This window comes from Schistosoma haematobium, chromosome 1 (assembly GCF_000699445.3).
Source record: "Schistosoma haematobium chromosome 1, whole genome shotgun sequence".
In the NCBI taxonomy this organism is placed as follows: Eukaryota; Metazoa; Platyhelminthes; class Trematoda; order Strigeidida; family Schistosomatidae; genus Schistosoma; species Schistosoma haematobium.
This window is the reverse complement of record NC_067196.1, coordinates 31292259-31309668: the sequence shown is the minus strand read 5'-3', so window position 1 is coordinate 31309668 and position 17410 is coordinate 31292259. Positions and strand designations below refer to the sequence as shown.

At 31.6% G+C, this 17410-nt stretch overlaps 1 protein-coding gene across 1 annotated transcript in view; it reads left to right on the top strand.

Moving 5' to 3' along the window:
• Positions 1-17410, top strand: part of CADPS2_1 (Ca -dependent secretion activator) — an 80486-nt gene that overhangs the window by 32219 nt on the left and 30857 nt on the right. Inside the window, exons 11-15 of the mRNA XM_051215726.1 lie at positions 1760-1963; positions 7563-7671; positions 13909-14193; positions 15034-15358; positions 17142-17310. Coding sequence (XP_051073710.1) covers positions 1760-1963; positions 7563-7671; positions 13909-14193; positions 15034-15358; positions 17142-17310 — 1092 coding nt within the window. The remainder of the gene's footprint in view (positions 1-1759; positions 1964-7562; positions 7672-13908; positions 14194-15033; positions 15359-17141; positions 17311-17410) is intronic.

Genomic DNA, 17410 nt, shown 5'->3' with positions numbered 1-17410 from the left:
TATATATATATATATATATATATATATATATATATATATATATATAATATTTGTAAACCCTGAGTTCTGATCAGTGTTCCTTTATGTGAATGATCATCTTGATTGCTTTCATACAGATATCTGTTAATCATGAGTAATTTGGGACGCGTCAGCTGGATGTACCTGCATCCGAGTCGATGTTCACTCTGGGACTCGAACCCAGTACCGTTCACTTCAAACGCGTTATCCACTTAGCCACTGAGTCCTGATAGCCACCTGCTTGTGCAATGGGGTGAAGTTTAAATTTACTTGGTGTTGTTTTACTTGTATCTTCCCATTGTTATTTAGGACTGCAGTTGATCAGTCTCATGTTGGCATATGTGCATTCTGTGAGGATTGCCTCTATATAGCTTTTTGATATATCTGTGGGTGCATTACCTATCAATCGTAGGAAATATGAACACCGAGTTTGGATTTATTGTTTGAAGGTCCTTTCATCTTAGTTTTGTGACTGTTTGTTCCTAAACTTCTCGTTGTCTTCTTTTTTCTCCGAATAATATGAATAGCATTAAATAAATCTTCAACTGTATTTGAATAGTAACTAGGTACCGTTCAAATATCTTTATTCTGTAAAGTGATTAATTCTAAAAAGGCATGTATATTATCTTTTCCAACTAATTTCCTTGTTCAGCTTCATTCCTTTAGATCTTTCTGCTCAATTCGTAAGTAAAACATTTGCAAAGGCTACTCTAACAATATTTATTTTCCCACATGTAAATGTAATGGGCAGATAAAGTTAATTAAATCGCCGGAGAGTAGTTAATCGTTACGGCTTTTACAAAAGATTCACGCATAATCCATATGTGGAGTCTAAAGTGAGAACGTTGATACTTTTCTGTATTAGCTATTGAAATATTGACTTACAGGAGACCCATTGTCACTCCATGCATTAGTCTGCATATTTTTCCTTTAAGCTTGAGATTTACGCTCTCGATACATTTTAACTGTAATAATAATCTGGATGGTTCATAGTGTATATTTCTTTTTCTATAACTCTGTCACTTAATTAGATGATTTCGTAAGTAGAACACTCAATAACAGCGATGTCGCATCTTAAAATAACATATTTTCCCTAATTCTTGTCTTTAATGCTGTAATCGAATAGGAATGTTTAATCAACATTGTGTTTTACAATCTTATTGTAATTATTAACGATGTTTCTTTACAGTATCATGAGGTAATTTTTAGATTTTTTTGCGTATAATTGCAATCAATTTTACCGTTTTATTTATTAATAGCGATTGGTATATGGTCTCCTGCGTCGTATAAAAATACTGAAGATGTCGTCTAGAGTGACAATGAATAGCTTCTCAATTGAACTATCTAGCTCCGAAAAATTAACTCCAAAATGGTGATATATATATATATATATATATATATATATATATATATATATATATATATATATATATATATATATATATAACTGAGAGCCTGCTTCTTATAACAAAGTTACTGAAAAAAAATTCCGCTTGGTCCTTTTCTTGTATCACTCTTTATATCATTAATTACTTAACGCAACTATTTTTGTGATATCTCAATAAATAAAGCAGTAGACTTTAAAGAGTATTATGCTTTGTTCTACAATACACATCAGATTTTCGGGACCAAAATTATCGAACGTATACATCAAAGCTTATTATATTAAGATAATTTAATAGCTGATTTGCATCTATAGTTACTATTATGAGTTATATAAATCCTCGATATTATTTTCTAGGTTGTCTTAAATCCTACATGTACTGGTAATCGTCAACCAGAATGGTATAAATTACAAACTTCTAAAAATGTACCGGATGACTTACAACTACAGCTCACATTGCGTATGGAGAAACCAAATAATCTAAAACATTGTGGTTATTTATATGCATTAGGTCGAACAGCATTTCGAAAATGGATACGACGTTATATTTGCTTAATACAGGTATGTTGTTTTTGCTAGATTCATGTTTAAACTTCCGTTTTAGTGTTGTTTGTAAATTATTATTGCATTTGTTGTGTTAGATGGAAGATGATAACTTTGACAGGTTAGACAATACTCTCATGGTTATCATGTTTGTCATCTTATCTTATTTCTTGCTTTTCTTTAAAAAAAGCTGTTACCTAATTTATTTAGTAAAGATTATAAAAAATATCTATTAGGGTTTTCGAGATGACACTATGTATGAAAGACTTTTATATTAATTTGTTAATTATGTTGCAAAATATTGTCATTAAGATTCAAGCCTCAATTTTCTTAACGTGGAATTCATGTCTGCTAAAACTTGTTATTCTCATCTCTTATTTTCTTTCATTATTACGCCAAATTTTTTCATAAATCTTAGTTTCAATATTGTTTGCAAGTTTATGAGGTTTTTTTTGTCACAACTTAATCTTTATTTTATTGTATATTTATCTCAATAAGAGTATCTTGAAGTTTAAAGAACAATCAAAGTCAATCCATATAGTGTTTCATTTTATTACTAAATTTGTATCATTTTTAGATTTTGTTTTTCTTTAAGTTATTAATTCATAGGTGGTACATTTTTGAAGACAGGTTGTGTGTGTGTCTAAGGAATATTTTGAGAATATCCAACAGACTTGTTACATTGCATATTTAAATCCTTATTTTCAATTCATTATTTGAAAACTTTATCATACCTGAAATTTTCTGCAAATCGTAAGTGTTACTAATAGAATAATACCAAGGTACAGTTGTGATTTAATGAATCAGTTTGTTAAGTTTTAATTCTATAGTTCGTTTAGAATAAAATTTAGTCAAGATGAAATATTTGCTCACCTAACTTTATTATAGTATTTTGAATAGGGATATTAGTTCACCGTCATCATCTAATCACCTATGAAATGTATGTTCACCTCCGATATCGTTTTCGGTTTATATGGACTTCCAACTTACTTACCAATAGATAAGTCATGTTCGTTGCCAGGCGTTCGATAGACAATTAACAGGAAGCTTCAAGCCTAGATTTTGTGCTAGTTATCAATTTTCAACGAGTGATATCCTAATATCATATGAATTGACGATTCGAAACATTCATATAATTTCCCAAAAATCAAGCATTTCAGCTATTTATTCGTTTTACGTTTTATAATCTTCATATAATCTCACTACCTATTCTCATTTATGCTGAGTAAAGCTTTATTTTACTGAAATGTCACTATAAAGGTATTTTTCTAGCTGGTTATTTGGCTTGCTACTGTTTTTTCTATTTTCTTCCCTTTTTTCCTACCTTTAATCGTACTGTAGTTATTAGTATTATTATAATTTTAAATGTATGACGTCCGTTGGATCTTCCTTGATTCAAACTTGGATTTTTTTTCGTTTTTCTAGTGACGAAAAGAGTTTTTCAATTCATTTAATTTCTTCTCTCTCTGGTCATTTATTTATTTCTGTCACTGAAATAAATTGGTGTATTCTGGAGGGATATGACAGTTTTTTCCCGTCAGATAATATTTTGTTCTTTGATACCTGACATAATGGATAATTCAAGTTTGTTTGTTTGCGAGTAACGCAAAAATATAGATAGATAAATTAATAGTCAAATAAGTAAACAGATGCTCTACCCTTTAAGATAGTTACAAAGATTTATGCAAATTGACCAATCTATTATTTTGAAATCATTCAAATAATTAATATTGATCTTTTTGTTACTATCGTAAAATGATCTCATCTATCGTTTATTTTCTTCTATATGTTTTATGTAGGCGTACAGTAAAAACACTAATATTTCTTTGTCGTAAGGGGATTGGAATATTTTTTGGAATGTTTTCTTCAATAGTCAAAACTCAATGTTGATTTATGTGTGTATGTTTGTGGATATTTATACATGTGTTGTTGACTTCAGCATTTTTACAATTGTTTTGTTATGGTAATTTAGTTTATGCATTAATATTTTATAGAGAACCAATTAGAAGCTGGAAAGGATGAAACAGGTGTCTCGTTTGTGTTTGAAACTTATTAGTGAATAATATGTTTGCTTTTTAAAAAAAATGTAGTACCTCATATAAACTCTTCTATCTTGATTACTTTGGTTTAAAACTAAGTTAACTAACTGGTTTTGTAGTCACTTATCATGAATGTGAATTTATTTCATAGATAATTTTAAAACTACTGATAGTTTACTCACATCTACACAAAACATACTTGCTAATCTTCTCCAAATCAGTGTATAGTGATGATAACCATTTTGTAGTTATAATATACCAGGTCTGTAATGTTTCATCATATTCAATCAATCTATATCGATATACTAATTAAAATTTTAATCATTTATTAGTTAGTATTTATTGTATCACAAATGTTTTAATTTCTTGTATTTCAAACAAATACCTGTACTGTGATAAAATAAATTTTCACACTATTGTACAAAGACAAATTGAATCAAACACTTGTAAAGTTTTCTATTCGTTGCAGTACTACTTGCTATTATGACTGAACAGAGTTACTCTGTGATATAGCTTATAGAGATACACTTTGTTGTCAGTTTTGGCTTGAATACAGTAACTATTGAAAATGTTACGACGGTAATATTTATTTTATTTCAGTCGGAAATTGATGGTAGATAGAGACAAGATAGTAGATAATGGTGATCGTCTGCTGCAAATGTGCTCAGACAATCGTTTATTTTTAACAGACACTAATTTTAAGCATAAGGAGAGACATCGTCTAACATGGCGGCCCCCTGCACCAAATTAACAATGGACTCAAATAGACCATATTGCCATCAGTCATCGTTGGAGAGGGTCGATAGAAGATTGTCGCTCATTATAGAATACCTGTTTGGGCTCCGGCTATGCTCTAATACGAGGACGCATCTGCTTGCGCCCCACTGGACGCAGGAAAGCCATACTAAAAAGATTCATTAGAATTGAATTGAGTAATGAGAAAATCGAAAGTAGGTTCCAGAAACTACTGAGGTCACACTTAGGTAGTTCTGAAAACGAGGCTGACCTAGACGTTGCTTGGAAAGATATACGAAAGGCTGTGGAAATATCAGTGATATCTGTTAGTGATTTGAACCAAAGTGTTACGAGAAACCAGTGGATTTCTGCTACATCTATTTCACTGATAGACTCTCCTAGACTCATCCCATCAGGCTCTGAATACGATGATGAGCTAAAACAAATCAGATCGAGGTTAACCAAGAGTTTACGGAACGATCGTGAGCAGTGGTGGGAAACGAAAGCAAAAGAGATGGAAAAGGCGGCGGCTGTAGGTAACATAAGACAGCTTTTCAGACTAATAAAAGAAACCGAGATTAAGAAGGCAAGAGTGAGTGTGATGATCTCGGGAAAAGATGACACTCTTATCTTCTGTTAGTCCAGACGTTTAGAACGTTGCGTAGAACAATTTAAGGATTATTTAATCTGACCTTCAATTACTCTACAGCTACCCACCATTTCCAAACAGCCTGAATGGAACATTGAAATAGGCCTCCCGACTCTAATTGAAGTTGAAAAAACCATAGTTAATCTGAAACGAGGAAGGTCACCTAGTCCAGATGGATTAACTCCAGTAGTCTCTAGGGATGGATATCCAGTTTTGGCGATTAGGTTGACTAATATTTTAGCTAAAATCTGGGAACTAGATGTAATCCCTTGTGAGTGGTCACAATCACTGATTGTCACAATATATAAGGAAGGGTTAAAATCGTTCTCTGATTATCATAGAGGGATTAGTTTGACTAATACAGCATTTAAAATACTAGCCTCAATACTTATTTAGGTTAAACATTACAATATTATAGCTGATTACTGATTGGAAAAGTATAAAAAATCCGTTTACATCCTTAAATAAACAAATAGTTTACTTGGAAATTTTGTTGTATTCTCAACTTTCAAATTCAACTCTCGTTTCAAATTTTCGTTTTTCTTTTTCTTTGCTCATTAGTGTCAAAGTATACATAAACATAGTTATAATTTTCTTTTCCAAACGTGTTTTATCTCATTATTCCCTGTATTCTTTTACGATAACTATTCTAAACCCATAAATCATGTGCGTGAAGTATAAAATAGGATGATAGAAATTTCAGCTATGTGTAAAAATATGTATCCTTTATTTTCTATGTTGGCCTTAAAATTGTCCCTATAGTAAATGAAACTTACTTAAAAATAACTAAATAAAAAGACTGGAGAAAAAAGTTTTTCACACTACTTATCGGCTAGTGTTGTGATTTTGATGACATTGATATATTCGAGTGATTAAGGCTGTATATCAGGTATACTTAAAATCCTTCAACTTTTAACCCGTTTTTTTTAAATGGAAGCCAATGAGATGATGTACTTCACTGGTCCATAAATATATAATCAGATGCTTAATATTGATTCATTTTATGCAAAGTTTTTCTTCTAAGTTTTATAGCTTTCCAGTATTGTCATTACTAGGTTGTCTATTAGCTGTTATGCGACAAAAATAGGGTGTTGGTGTCAAGGTTAAAATGTATGTTGAGCTTTTTTTTATACAACATTAAGAGACGTTATAATTGGTATTGTAGTATCTAGTACTATGTTAAGCCTTCATGGGTTATTATAGCTTCCAGACAGATTGATATATTCATTGTTCTTGAGCCACATTTGGACCTTGTCAATTATTCGCCTGTTGACCTTGACTATTTTTACATGAGTGTATATGTGCGTATCGCTTATCTTACTCATCACATATCTGAAACTTATTTTTGCCTGACTATAAATATTGAGTCGTTCCTGATCAAAAGGAGTTGGCTCACTCACCTCCGCTCCGCTTCGTTTCTCTGTTTGTCTGTTCATAACATTGAGTGTACAGAATACACGTATTCAGACTTTACTCGTATTTGACTTACTTTATTCCGTTATTCTCTAACGTGAATTAAGTCGATAATTATATTCGAGGGTAGCTGGGATGTATATTTTGATAACATCATTCGTTCTATCACATCGGAGTCAAATACTAGTCATCAATAGTATACTATTTTCGAATTCATTAGGATGTATTTTTCAATTTCCTGCTTTTCTTGTGTAGATGTTTACTTTATTTAGATTTAGTTATATACCCAAAGTAACTTTTCAAAGTGGTAGTTACATTGAAGAAAAATACATCCTTAAAGATGATCATATACGAATTAGGGATTGCTAGCAAGATAAAAGTTTGGTGTTGAAATGATTAGTGTGTATTGTTATAGGTCATTTGAAACTAAAATGTCAATAATCGGAATAAATATAGATAACAGGGTGAAAGCAATAATAATATAATTACGAATGAGTTTGTCTTAATTTTGGTTGTCTCTGAAAATGTAATTTGGATCTATGGTTGTACAATCGAATAAGACGTTATTGTAAAGAATATTCTTCGTCTATACATTTGTGTTGTTTATATGGTGGGACTAACTTTTGTTTTCCCCTTAGTTGCATAGATAAAAGTTTATTTTTACAATTATTTGTTTCAATAATAGTTTGTAAAGTTTTGTCTATAGAGAACTAAAATGTAAAATATGATATATATATATAGTTTCGGTATTGTTTTTCCTCTAAATTTATATTGTCCATAGGTATCACAGTATACGTTTATCATGGCATCCTACAAAGAGCGTAAATCGGATCCAACAGAGATTATGCAATTGGAAGGATTCACAGTTGATTTTTGTGATTTCCAAACTGGTATGTGATAAACTATCACGTTTTTCAATTTTCATTTCTTTCAAACTTAATTTTTATCAATTAATTTAATGATTGAGGTCATTTTTAATAAATAGAATTAATCAAAAAGTATATGTTACATAGGCTTCTAATTGATTAGTCTGATATTTATATTCGAATAGCTTTCCGTTTACGTAATTTCTTTCTGTTTTCCAAAAAATTAAAATAGAATCGTTTCTTGTATTTTTGCTGAAGTTATTACATTAAATTGATCACACTGAAGAGCAGTCGAATTATTGACTGTGTTTGTGTGAGTTATTGTATTTGACTATTCTAAAGATAAATTAAAGTTAATCGTTGTTTCTTTTCTAATTTGTATATTATCTTTAATATTATCTGTCTAGTATTTAATTTCTAATAAAATACACTTCATTGTAGTAACTGTAATATATTAGTTTATTTCACTGGAAGTAAATCTTTTTGCACTGGAGTTGTTCATGCATGAAGCTTAGTTTGGGTTATTAACATTCGGTTCAATATTTCTAGTTGTTCATGATTGTCAAATTCTTCGGGCATTATATTAGTCATTCAATTCACATTTGAACAATTGTTTTTATTTTAGTAAGCTCTACTTAAAACTATGAAACAATCTAATATTAATGGACAATTAATTTTGTCTTTCCATTTCAATTAGTGTTAAGTCTTGCAAAGTTTTGTCATAGTTCTATTTTGTCCTACAGTGTAGTGTTTTCACGGTCTTGGGAGTTGCTTTAAAGTCATGAGACATATTTTAAAATAATTCCAGCGATAATCATTGTTTATTTGTATAAAAATACTAAAAAGGTCGACTTGGTAATGTCATGTGACTAGACGTAATCCGCAAAAAATTTGAATGAAAGTTTTCTTTTTGTTACGTTTCTTATTAAGGTGTAAGACAATTTTGATTTGAACATTGAACACAGTACATAATTCTAAGAACTGTGTGAACGAAAATTAACCGGTCGATTAATTATTACTTGTATTAGATAAAATTTGGTATGGATAGCACTTTTACTTCTGATTTATTTACAGTGGTTTTTCCTTAAAGGTTTCTGTCTAACACACTAAGGTTACCTACGCCTGTTACTCCTCGTGAAGGAGCATAGGCCGCTCACCAGCATTCTCCATCCAACCCTGTCCTGGGAAATCCTTTCCAGCTCCTTCCAGTTGTTATTCGTCCTTTTCATATCTGCTTCTATTATCCGATGTAATGTGTTCTTTTGTCTTCCTCTTTTCCACCTTCCTTCAGGATTCCAAGTTAGGGCTTGTCTCGCGATGCAGTTTGATGATTTGCGTAATGTATGTCCTATCCATTTCCATCGTCTTTTCCTAATTTCTTCTTCAGCTGGAAGCTGGTTTGTTCTCTCCCACAAAAGACTTTCGCTGATGGTATCCGACCAATGAATGTTGAGTATCTTGAGTAGACAGCCATTTATAAACACTTGTACCTTCTTGATGGTGGTCGTTGTAGTTCTCCAAGTTTCAGTTCCATACAGTAGAACTGCCTTGACGTTTGTATTGAAGATTGTGACTTTGATATTGGTTGAAAGTTGTTTTTAGTTCCATATGTTCTTCAATTTTAGGAATGCGACCCTTGCTTTGCCAATTCTTGTCTTTACATCTGCATCTGAGCCTCCTTGTTCGTCGATGATGCTCCCCAGGTATGTGAAGGATTCTACATGTTGCAGAGTTTCGCCATCAAGAGTGATTGGATTGCTGTTCTCCGCTTTGAATTTGAGGACCTTGGTTTTCCCTTTGTGTATGCTGAGGCCTACTGATGCAGAGACCGCTGCTACACTGGCTGTCTTTATCAGCATCTGTTCGTGTGTATGCGATAGGAGGGCTAGGTCATCTGCGAAGTCCAAATCGTCTAATTGATTCTGAGCTGTCCATTGTGTTCCGTGTTTTCCTTCAGATGTCGAGGTCCTTATAATCCAGTCGATCACCAGAAGAAAAAGGAAGGGAGAGAGTAAACAGCCTTGTCTGACTCCGGTCGTTACTTGGAATGCATCTGTCAGCTGTCCTCCATGCACGACCTTGCACTGTAGTCCGTCATTTGAGTTCCGGATAATATTGACAATCTTCTCAGGAACTCCGTAGTGTCGAAGAAGTTTCCATAACGTTCTTCTATCTACACTGTCAAATGCCTTTTCATAATCAATGAAGTTGATGTACAGTGACGAATTCCACTCAACTGATTGTTCGACGATGATCCGTAGTGTCGCAATTTGGTCTGTGCACGACCGATCCTTACGGAATCCAGCTTGTTGATCTCGAATTTGGGCGTCTCCTGCATCTTTCATCCGGTTCAGCAACACTCTGTTGAAGACCTTCCCTGGTATTGACAGTAGTGTAATGCCTCTGTAGTTCTCACTAAGTTAGCTACGAAGAATTATATCTCATCAATAAACTACAAATAAAGAATGGATTAAACAATATAAATTCATTGTATGAATTTAATAGTTCCGCCAGGTAAATGCGATCCCGTAGTAGAATTATATCATCAGTTCTTGATATCTAGAATTCACGTTGTGTTGTGTTTCTTTTATATACCGATAAAAAATTATTGATGTAAGTGTTATTGGAAATGGTCTTTTCTGTTTCTTTTATTAAAAGAAAAGTAGATGAATTATCGTAGGTTTTCAGTTTGATATTATTTAACCCTGTTTTTGAACAGTGTATTAGCTGTAGATTGGAATAATTAATGTAATTTGAGCAGAAAATAGTATGGCATATGTATTATTCAGTATGCCCTGGTATGACCGAGAGTGGAGTAGGTTCGCCCTCCTTGTCGAAATGCTCTCACACGGCCACGCGTATACAGCCTCTGCCAGGGAAGTTCTACTCATCGCCTTCTCGTGGCAGGGGTGTTGTTTACGAAAATGACAGGACGAAAAGCGAATGTCCGGCGCTTTAACCGGATCCCAAACCAATGGTGCACATGGGCTCCAGTATTCTGCGGGAACAAATGGCGTATGAACCAATCGTTAGTCACCGGCTACCATGGGAATGCATCTCCTTACGATGCTCCACTGCCTTGTGGATCTGACCTTTGGGTCAAAGGCTCAGAGTGTGGCCCCCTAAGAAAACCACTTGCTTCGGTTTGGGCACCCGGGCTGTATCACAGCCCAAGCACACAATTATGGTGTGGCGCATATATATTTGGTGCCCTCTTGTACCGATATTTATGTGTTGAAATAAATAAATAAATAATCTCATGATAGTTAGTTAAACAAGTTCTTGTTGCAGAACTGGGTGAAGCTGTTGTGAATGTCAGGTAGATCATCAGTTTATTGAGCACCGTGTATACAATTATTATTAAATAATAACCTCAGAGTAGCTAAAAAATCACTTATATGATAAGTGTTTAGATAACTATATTAATGGCGATATAAGCTGAGTATTATCAAACTAATGGATGAAAAAATTATCTTTTCTATGTAATGATGATATTAAATAGACAAGCAGTAAAAGCCAAACAAACAAAACATTCAACTCATAGAGCACAATGTACAAGACAGTATTATCTGATAGGTAAAAAAACGTATTTGAGACATTTAACTTTATCCTTTTATTTAAAGTATATTTCATATTTAGGAATAATAAAACTTTAGGATAAATGCTTATTGGAATTGTATTGTACATTGAATTATTTCACTTTGTTTTAAGCAGTGAAAACAGCTTATTGACAACTTAGTGGTTTAAGCTCAACTGTTACTTTGTTAATAAATCTATTTTTATATACCAAACTAGCGTTGCTAATAACAGGAAATTGAATAGATGTCACAAATGCATATATATATATATCTTATTATTATTATTATTACTAATACCAATTTTTGTGTTCAAGTTACCTATTTTTCTAAAGAATTATTCCTTTATATGAGGCAATTCATATAGAGTTTATTCTTCCAACTGAATAAATGTGTAGTTGTATTCCATTAATAATTGTAAATTTTTTTCCAGATTTCTCCATATCTTCATCAGTTTAATGACTAAAGAGATAAGAACTAACTTTACCAGTTTTGTTTTGACTGAATGACCAAACAAAAATGTATAACTTGAAATTTATTTGTATTGATGAATAGTAGTAATAACAATCACAATCGAGACAAAAATATGTATGAAGAAGGGAAGTGGAGAAAAAACTTCTGTTTAGACTAACATGAGCAAAAAAGATGAATACTTAATGGATAAATTACTCCAGCCTATTCTTTTCCTTTTTTTGTTACAAACATAAAATAATATATAAAGTGGTATGAAGTTAAGTAATTAGTTATTTATCCACATTATAAAATGATGTATGGCACTAGTCATTTTGTATCTATTATGAATGTGAATAGGCTTCGCTGTTTATTGGCAATCCATTCATTATGTTTCACCCAAACAATATTTGTTTTGGTTCAAAGCTATGTTTTTGTTTCTTGATGCCTACGCTGAATTTCTTTAACAAGTTATCCCTAATATGTTTATTTAAGAATTATCATTTGATTAATCTTTATCACTACTGTTTCACTTTCTGGTGACAGTAATGGAAAAGACTCGCATTCAACTACTTATTTTTGCAACCTTAAACTATAATCCAGTTTGTTATAGAGTAGTCAATTGGTTCGTATGATTATTCGTCACACAAAATAGACTGTGTGACTTGAAGCACATTACATGAACGTGTACTTGAATGTATCATACCTCTTATTATGGTCGACAATAATTATTATTAACAATGAAATCTTGTTCGAGAATCTTTTCTTCAATTATCTGTGGAGATTCCCTTACAATGTCATTTTTTTTCCAATTTATATTTACCATATTATGTTATCATACAATGTTTATAAATAAATATTATGTTTCACGAAATGTAAGTGAACAAACGAATAACTGTCAATAGTTTTTTGGCTATTTGATCTCTGACTTGTATGATCATATATCTTTGCTTGATTTATTGAGCTACTTTAAACAGTCAATTCACATCATTTGAAATAGACTTGTATTGGCCAGTTCTATATTGATCCCTATGCTAAATAACTTGGGTTATCTGTTGTTTTTTGAAAGAAAGGTAGTATATTTTCCATTTAACATATTTATACTTACCAAACATCGATCAAGCTTTAAAGTGTTAAACAATTCCAAAAATACCTGACTAATATCACGACTATGAATCGGAGTGATAGTGTTGTGGATTTTGATCACCTGTTTGTTATGGCCTGAGATACCAATCAATATCACATGTTAGAATGCCCAGTCAGGATTCTGATTATCAATTTGTCCGCCCGTATTCCAGTTGGACCGGTAACTTTCGTTTTACCAAATTGAAACACTGACCAGTGGATAGCAACTAAGACCTTAAGACTTATTGGTTCTTGAGTTATTTCAAAGTAGTCGTCAACTGGATGACGCGAATAGAGTGCTAATTATTTCTCTACTGTACCCAATGCAATGCAGTCATAAATCAAAACTGATACAATACTGTGTTTGAGGTGACTGATCACACAACACCGAACATGAAATCATATTTTAAATACAATCATACTATATGTGGTATAGGGATGAGCGAGCAGTACATATCTCATTAGTGAAGCGTATAGCGGCAGTTAGTAAGTCTACTAAAAGCTTAAAACAAGCGGAATTTGGAGATACAGCAAAACTCTATCCACTAATTATACGATAAAAATATAGATAAGAATGATAAACCTAAGAATAATTCCAAAAGTTCCAGCTTACCCAATATTTTTCTCGTTATAACAGACAGTAAACCTTAACTAACAAATCTGTCTAGTAAACTTTCATGATAATTTAATGCACAACATTTTTTTATTTATTTATTAGGTTATTGATATATTAGAAAAACAGTGAATGTCAGTAGATGAATAAATCTTCATTATTTTTATAGCATAGAGAAAGCTAACATAATCAGACTAACATGATTTGTTTTCTATTGAAAGCAAGTATGAAAAAATTATGTTTTCTTTCTTGTTGAGAATGTTGGATATAAAGATCCTAGTCTTATTGGATTCTTAGAATAATCTATGTAGTTTAATTAACAATGTTAGTTGTTTCAAAAAATGCATATAACATGTTCTTCATTATTTATCTTGGTTAACATTTGTTTTCCTTGTAACATCGGGTCGTAAAATGACTTAAAGAAGGAGGAGGGTCTTGTAAATACTCCATGAGTTGAAATCTATGATTCAGGTAATCTATTTTTCCTTCTGCTTTTAGATTTAGCAGCTACTGGCGGAAAATACTTTTTTAATTTAGTCAAGGAAGGTGATAGTGTAATGTTTGCAACAGATGATGAAAATGAACGTCAACTGTGGATACAGGCAATTTATCGTGCTACTGGTCAAACACATAAACCAGTACCACCGTCAAAAAATATAAGTGGAAGTAACAATAGTAACTTGCAAAATGTTAATCTCAATCCTGACAATAAATCATCGTCGGCTACCTCAATACTAACTTCTCGTGGTAATACTTCCAGCATAGGAAGTAGAACTCAAGGTGGTGAGTAAAAGTATATATTATGCATTGTGTGTTTTATATTTTATAAAAAGTGTTATCCTATCCTTAAAAATGAAAGTCAAGAGAAAGTTTCTAATACATAGGATTTTTAGATACTTCGCTAAACTTAAAGTATAATTTTTTTTCAGACTGACAATTAACTACGCATACTAAATTAAATCGATTCAAATGATTATAATTTCGAGAAAAAGTACAGACAGTAAATATTATTGACAGGTTGAACGAAATTCAGTCAAACGTATAGTATCCTGAAACCGGAATCTATCTGTATCACTGTAGTCATTTATAAACGGAGTGTCTCCGGTAACCAGTTTTTTTTTATTTGAAAAGCTTTTTCAGGAAGTCTACTGCATTGTTGATTCTTCTGACCCACTATCTTGGATACTGATATGATGTAACAAAGAAATCGTTCATTACAAGGACGAACCAACTGGTCCGTGTTTTTTTAGCTAATACCTGTCAGCTTGAAAATTAAAAGAACGTTGTGAGAGGTAATCAATATCCAACAGACATCTTATGAAATGAACAACCTCCTTAAATATTAGATAATTAAAAAAACATCCTGATTAGTCAACAATAGCTGTTTTAGGATTAAGTGAATTAGCACTTAACTAGTAAGTTCATGTTATCATGTAATAAATTGTTTCAATGACAGCTCTCATATCAGGTAGAACTTTGATCCATGAATTATTGATGCAGAAAGTTTCATATTATTACCAACGAATATTTCTCGTTATTATTATTACGTTTTATAAACTTTTTGATATTTCGTATTCTTTTTCATTGACATTGAATTGTCTTTTATCTTCATTGCATTTTTAGATGTGGATCGTGCACGTAAACATGGTCTTGATGAATTTGTCAGTGTTGAACCATGGAAAGTGAATCATGCTGAATTATTTGCTTTATTACAATCAAAATCATTAGATTATCGTATGAAAGATTCATATGTATCACTTGGTTGGTTTAGTCCAAGTCAAATGTTTATATTAGATGAATATTGTGCACGTTACGGTGTACGTGGTTGTCATAGACATTTATGTTATTTAAGTGATTTACTTGATCGAGCTGAACAAGGCATAATTATAGATCCAGCTATTGTTCATTATTCATATGCATTTTGTTGTTGTCATGTATTCGGTAATACGTAAGTAATTCATTTTTGCAATTATTATTATTAATTCAAATCTATTATTAAATAAATTCCTTATTGAAAATGTAACGTATACCGCTAAGATTGTGCTTATATTAAAATCACATCAAGACTGACTGTTTAGTCGTACACACCTACCTTGGACAATTAATATATATGTAGTTAATGGGCTATCCATTTTAAATAATAGTTTCATATAGTTGCAAAGTAGAATCACTCGGTGAGATACTTCATGAAACCTAGTTTTTTCTTCTTATTTTTTCGTACTTATTCATAAGTTAAGTGATGCAGAGATAAAAGTAATTAAAATACACTGAATTCAACTAAAATTCCATAAGATTATAGGTAGTATTTAAATTCACAGAACTATTAAAATAATTCCAAAAACAAACAAAAATCCTCTAATAAGATTTACTTAAAGTCGGAAGCACCAAAATATAATCCCAGATTCGTTTGCATCAAATTAATTCTCTTCATATATTTACGTTAGACAATTATTCTAGTCACTGTGGTATTTCTACATGTAAAAATTGAACTGATGGTAATGACTTGACTTCCTCTATATGTTTCCTTCAGTACAATTCAATGAATCAGATGAACTTATTAGTTCTTACACTTCGTATTACTGAATCGTGAAATCTAATTTCCTTACTTTCTATTTGGTTTTTTTTGTTATGGTTACGGGTAATTTTCCAATGTTTCTTTTTGAATAAAATTGTAATAATTAAGCTTTGTTACAGTTTCTATTTAATCTTATTCTTTTCATATGAGCTACTGAAATTATTTAGGTAAATATAACCAGTCTAAAGTCAAGTTATTTATATGATTAAGGATAGTTATTATTCTGGTGGCGTTTTGTTCTCTGAGACGCTCAGAGAACAAAACGCCACCCAAATCATCCACCTGAGCTTCAAATCTTCTTCACCATCTCATAGTTATTATTCGTTTGAAAATAAAACTATTTTAAAGAATCCACTCTAATAGTCATCAGGATTGTGAAAGAATTTCTAAAATTCTCGAAATCAGTATTTTTGATCATAAATGGTATATCAACCTGCACAAGCTTTCTGGGTAAAAAGTAAAGTATAGAAATGATTCGTTTAGAATTATGGAAACCATTCCTTGGTATTTGTTCTAAGTTCAAATTTAAATGCAATTTATTTTGTGTTATATTAAAAGCGCATTAGTAATACATTTCTTGAACACTCATAACGTTTAAAGTGATCATGAAAATAATCTTTTCCATCATAGAATAAACGGGATTGTTTGAAATATATCAAATCCTCAATTTTTGCTATGCAGATTGCTGATAATACACAAACCAACCAAATATCTGTTTCCTAACGTTAAACCGTCAACTCTAAACCTCTAGCTATAACCAGTAATGATGTAGGGTCTTCTGTAAAATCCTTTTAGGGTGTGATAAGAGTGATGACTTTTTTTACCCGTATAAATAAATTTATATGTTGTGTTTTAGATTTAGAGAATAAATAGGGTTTAGAAAACTTCAATAATTCTATCAATCATTTAATTTTGTTAATCCTCTGTAATATTATCGATTACTTTTCATTAACTATTCTTTTATAAAGCCTGTTTTCTCATTAACTAACATCTTGCCGAAATTTATCGCTGTTACTTCAAGATCGTCTCTATACTACACTCTTACTACTCCTGATATTGTTCGAAAGTGCTTTTATTCAGTAATACAGGAGTAAATAAAATATCAAGTAATATTGTCTAATTTTTCATTTCTTTTCTTTGCTTTTTGTTTACTAAGTCAAGATACAAATATCCGAACTGTTCTAGTTGATGAACGTCAAATGTTCATGGGGATTCGTCAACGTCTTTATGCTCTTTTAGAAAAACAAATTACAGAGTTTCGTTATTATTTTCCTTTTGGACGTCCAGAAGGTGCATTGAAATTAACTCTGGGATTGTTAGAAAGAGTGAGTTAATGACTAGCATTCATATTTTTGCTATGATATTATTATATTTTGAATTGACTAAATTTTGGTAGTTACACTTTTATAAAATACATTTACGTCC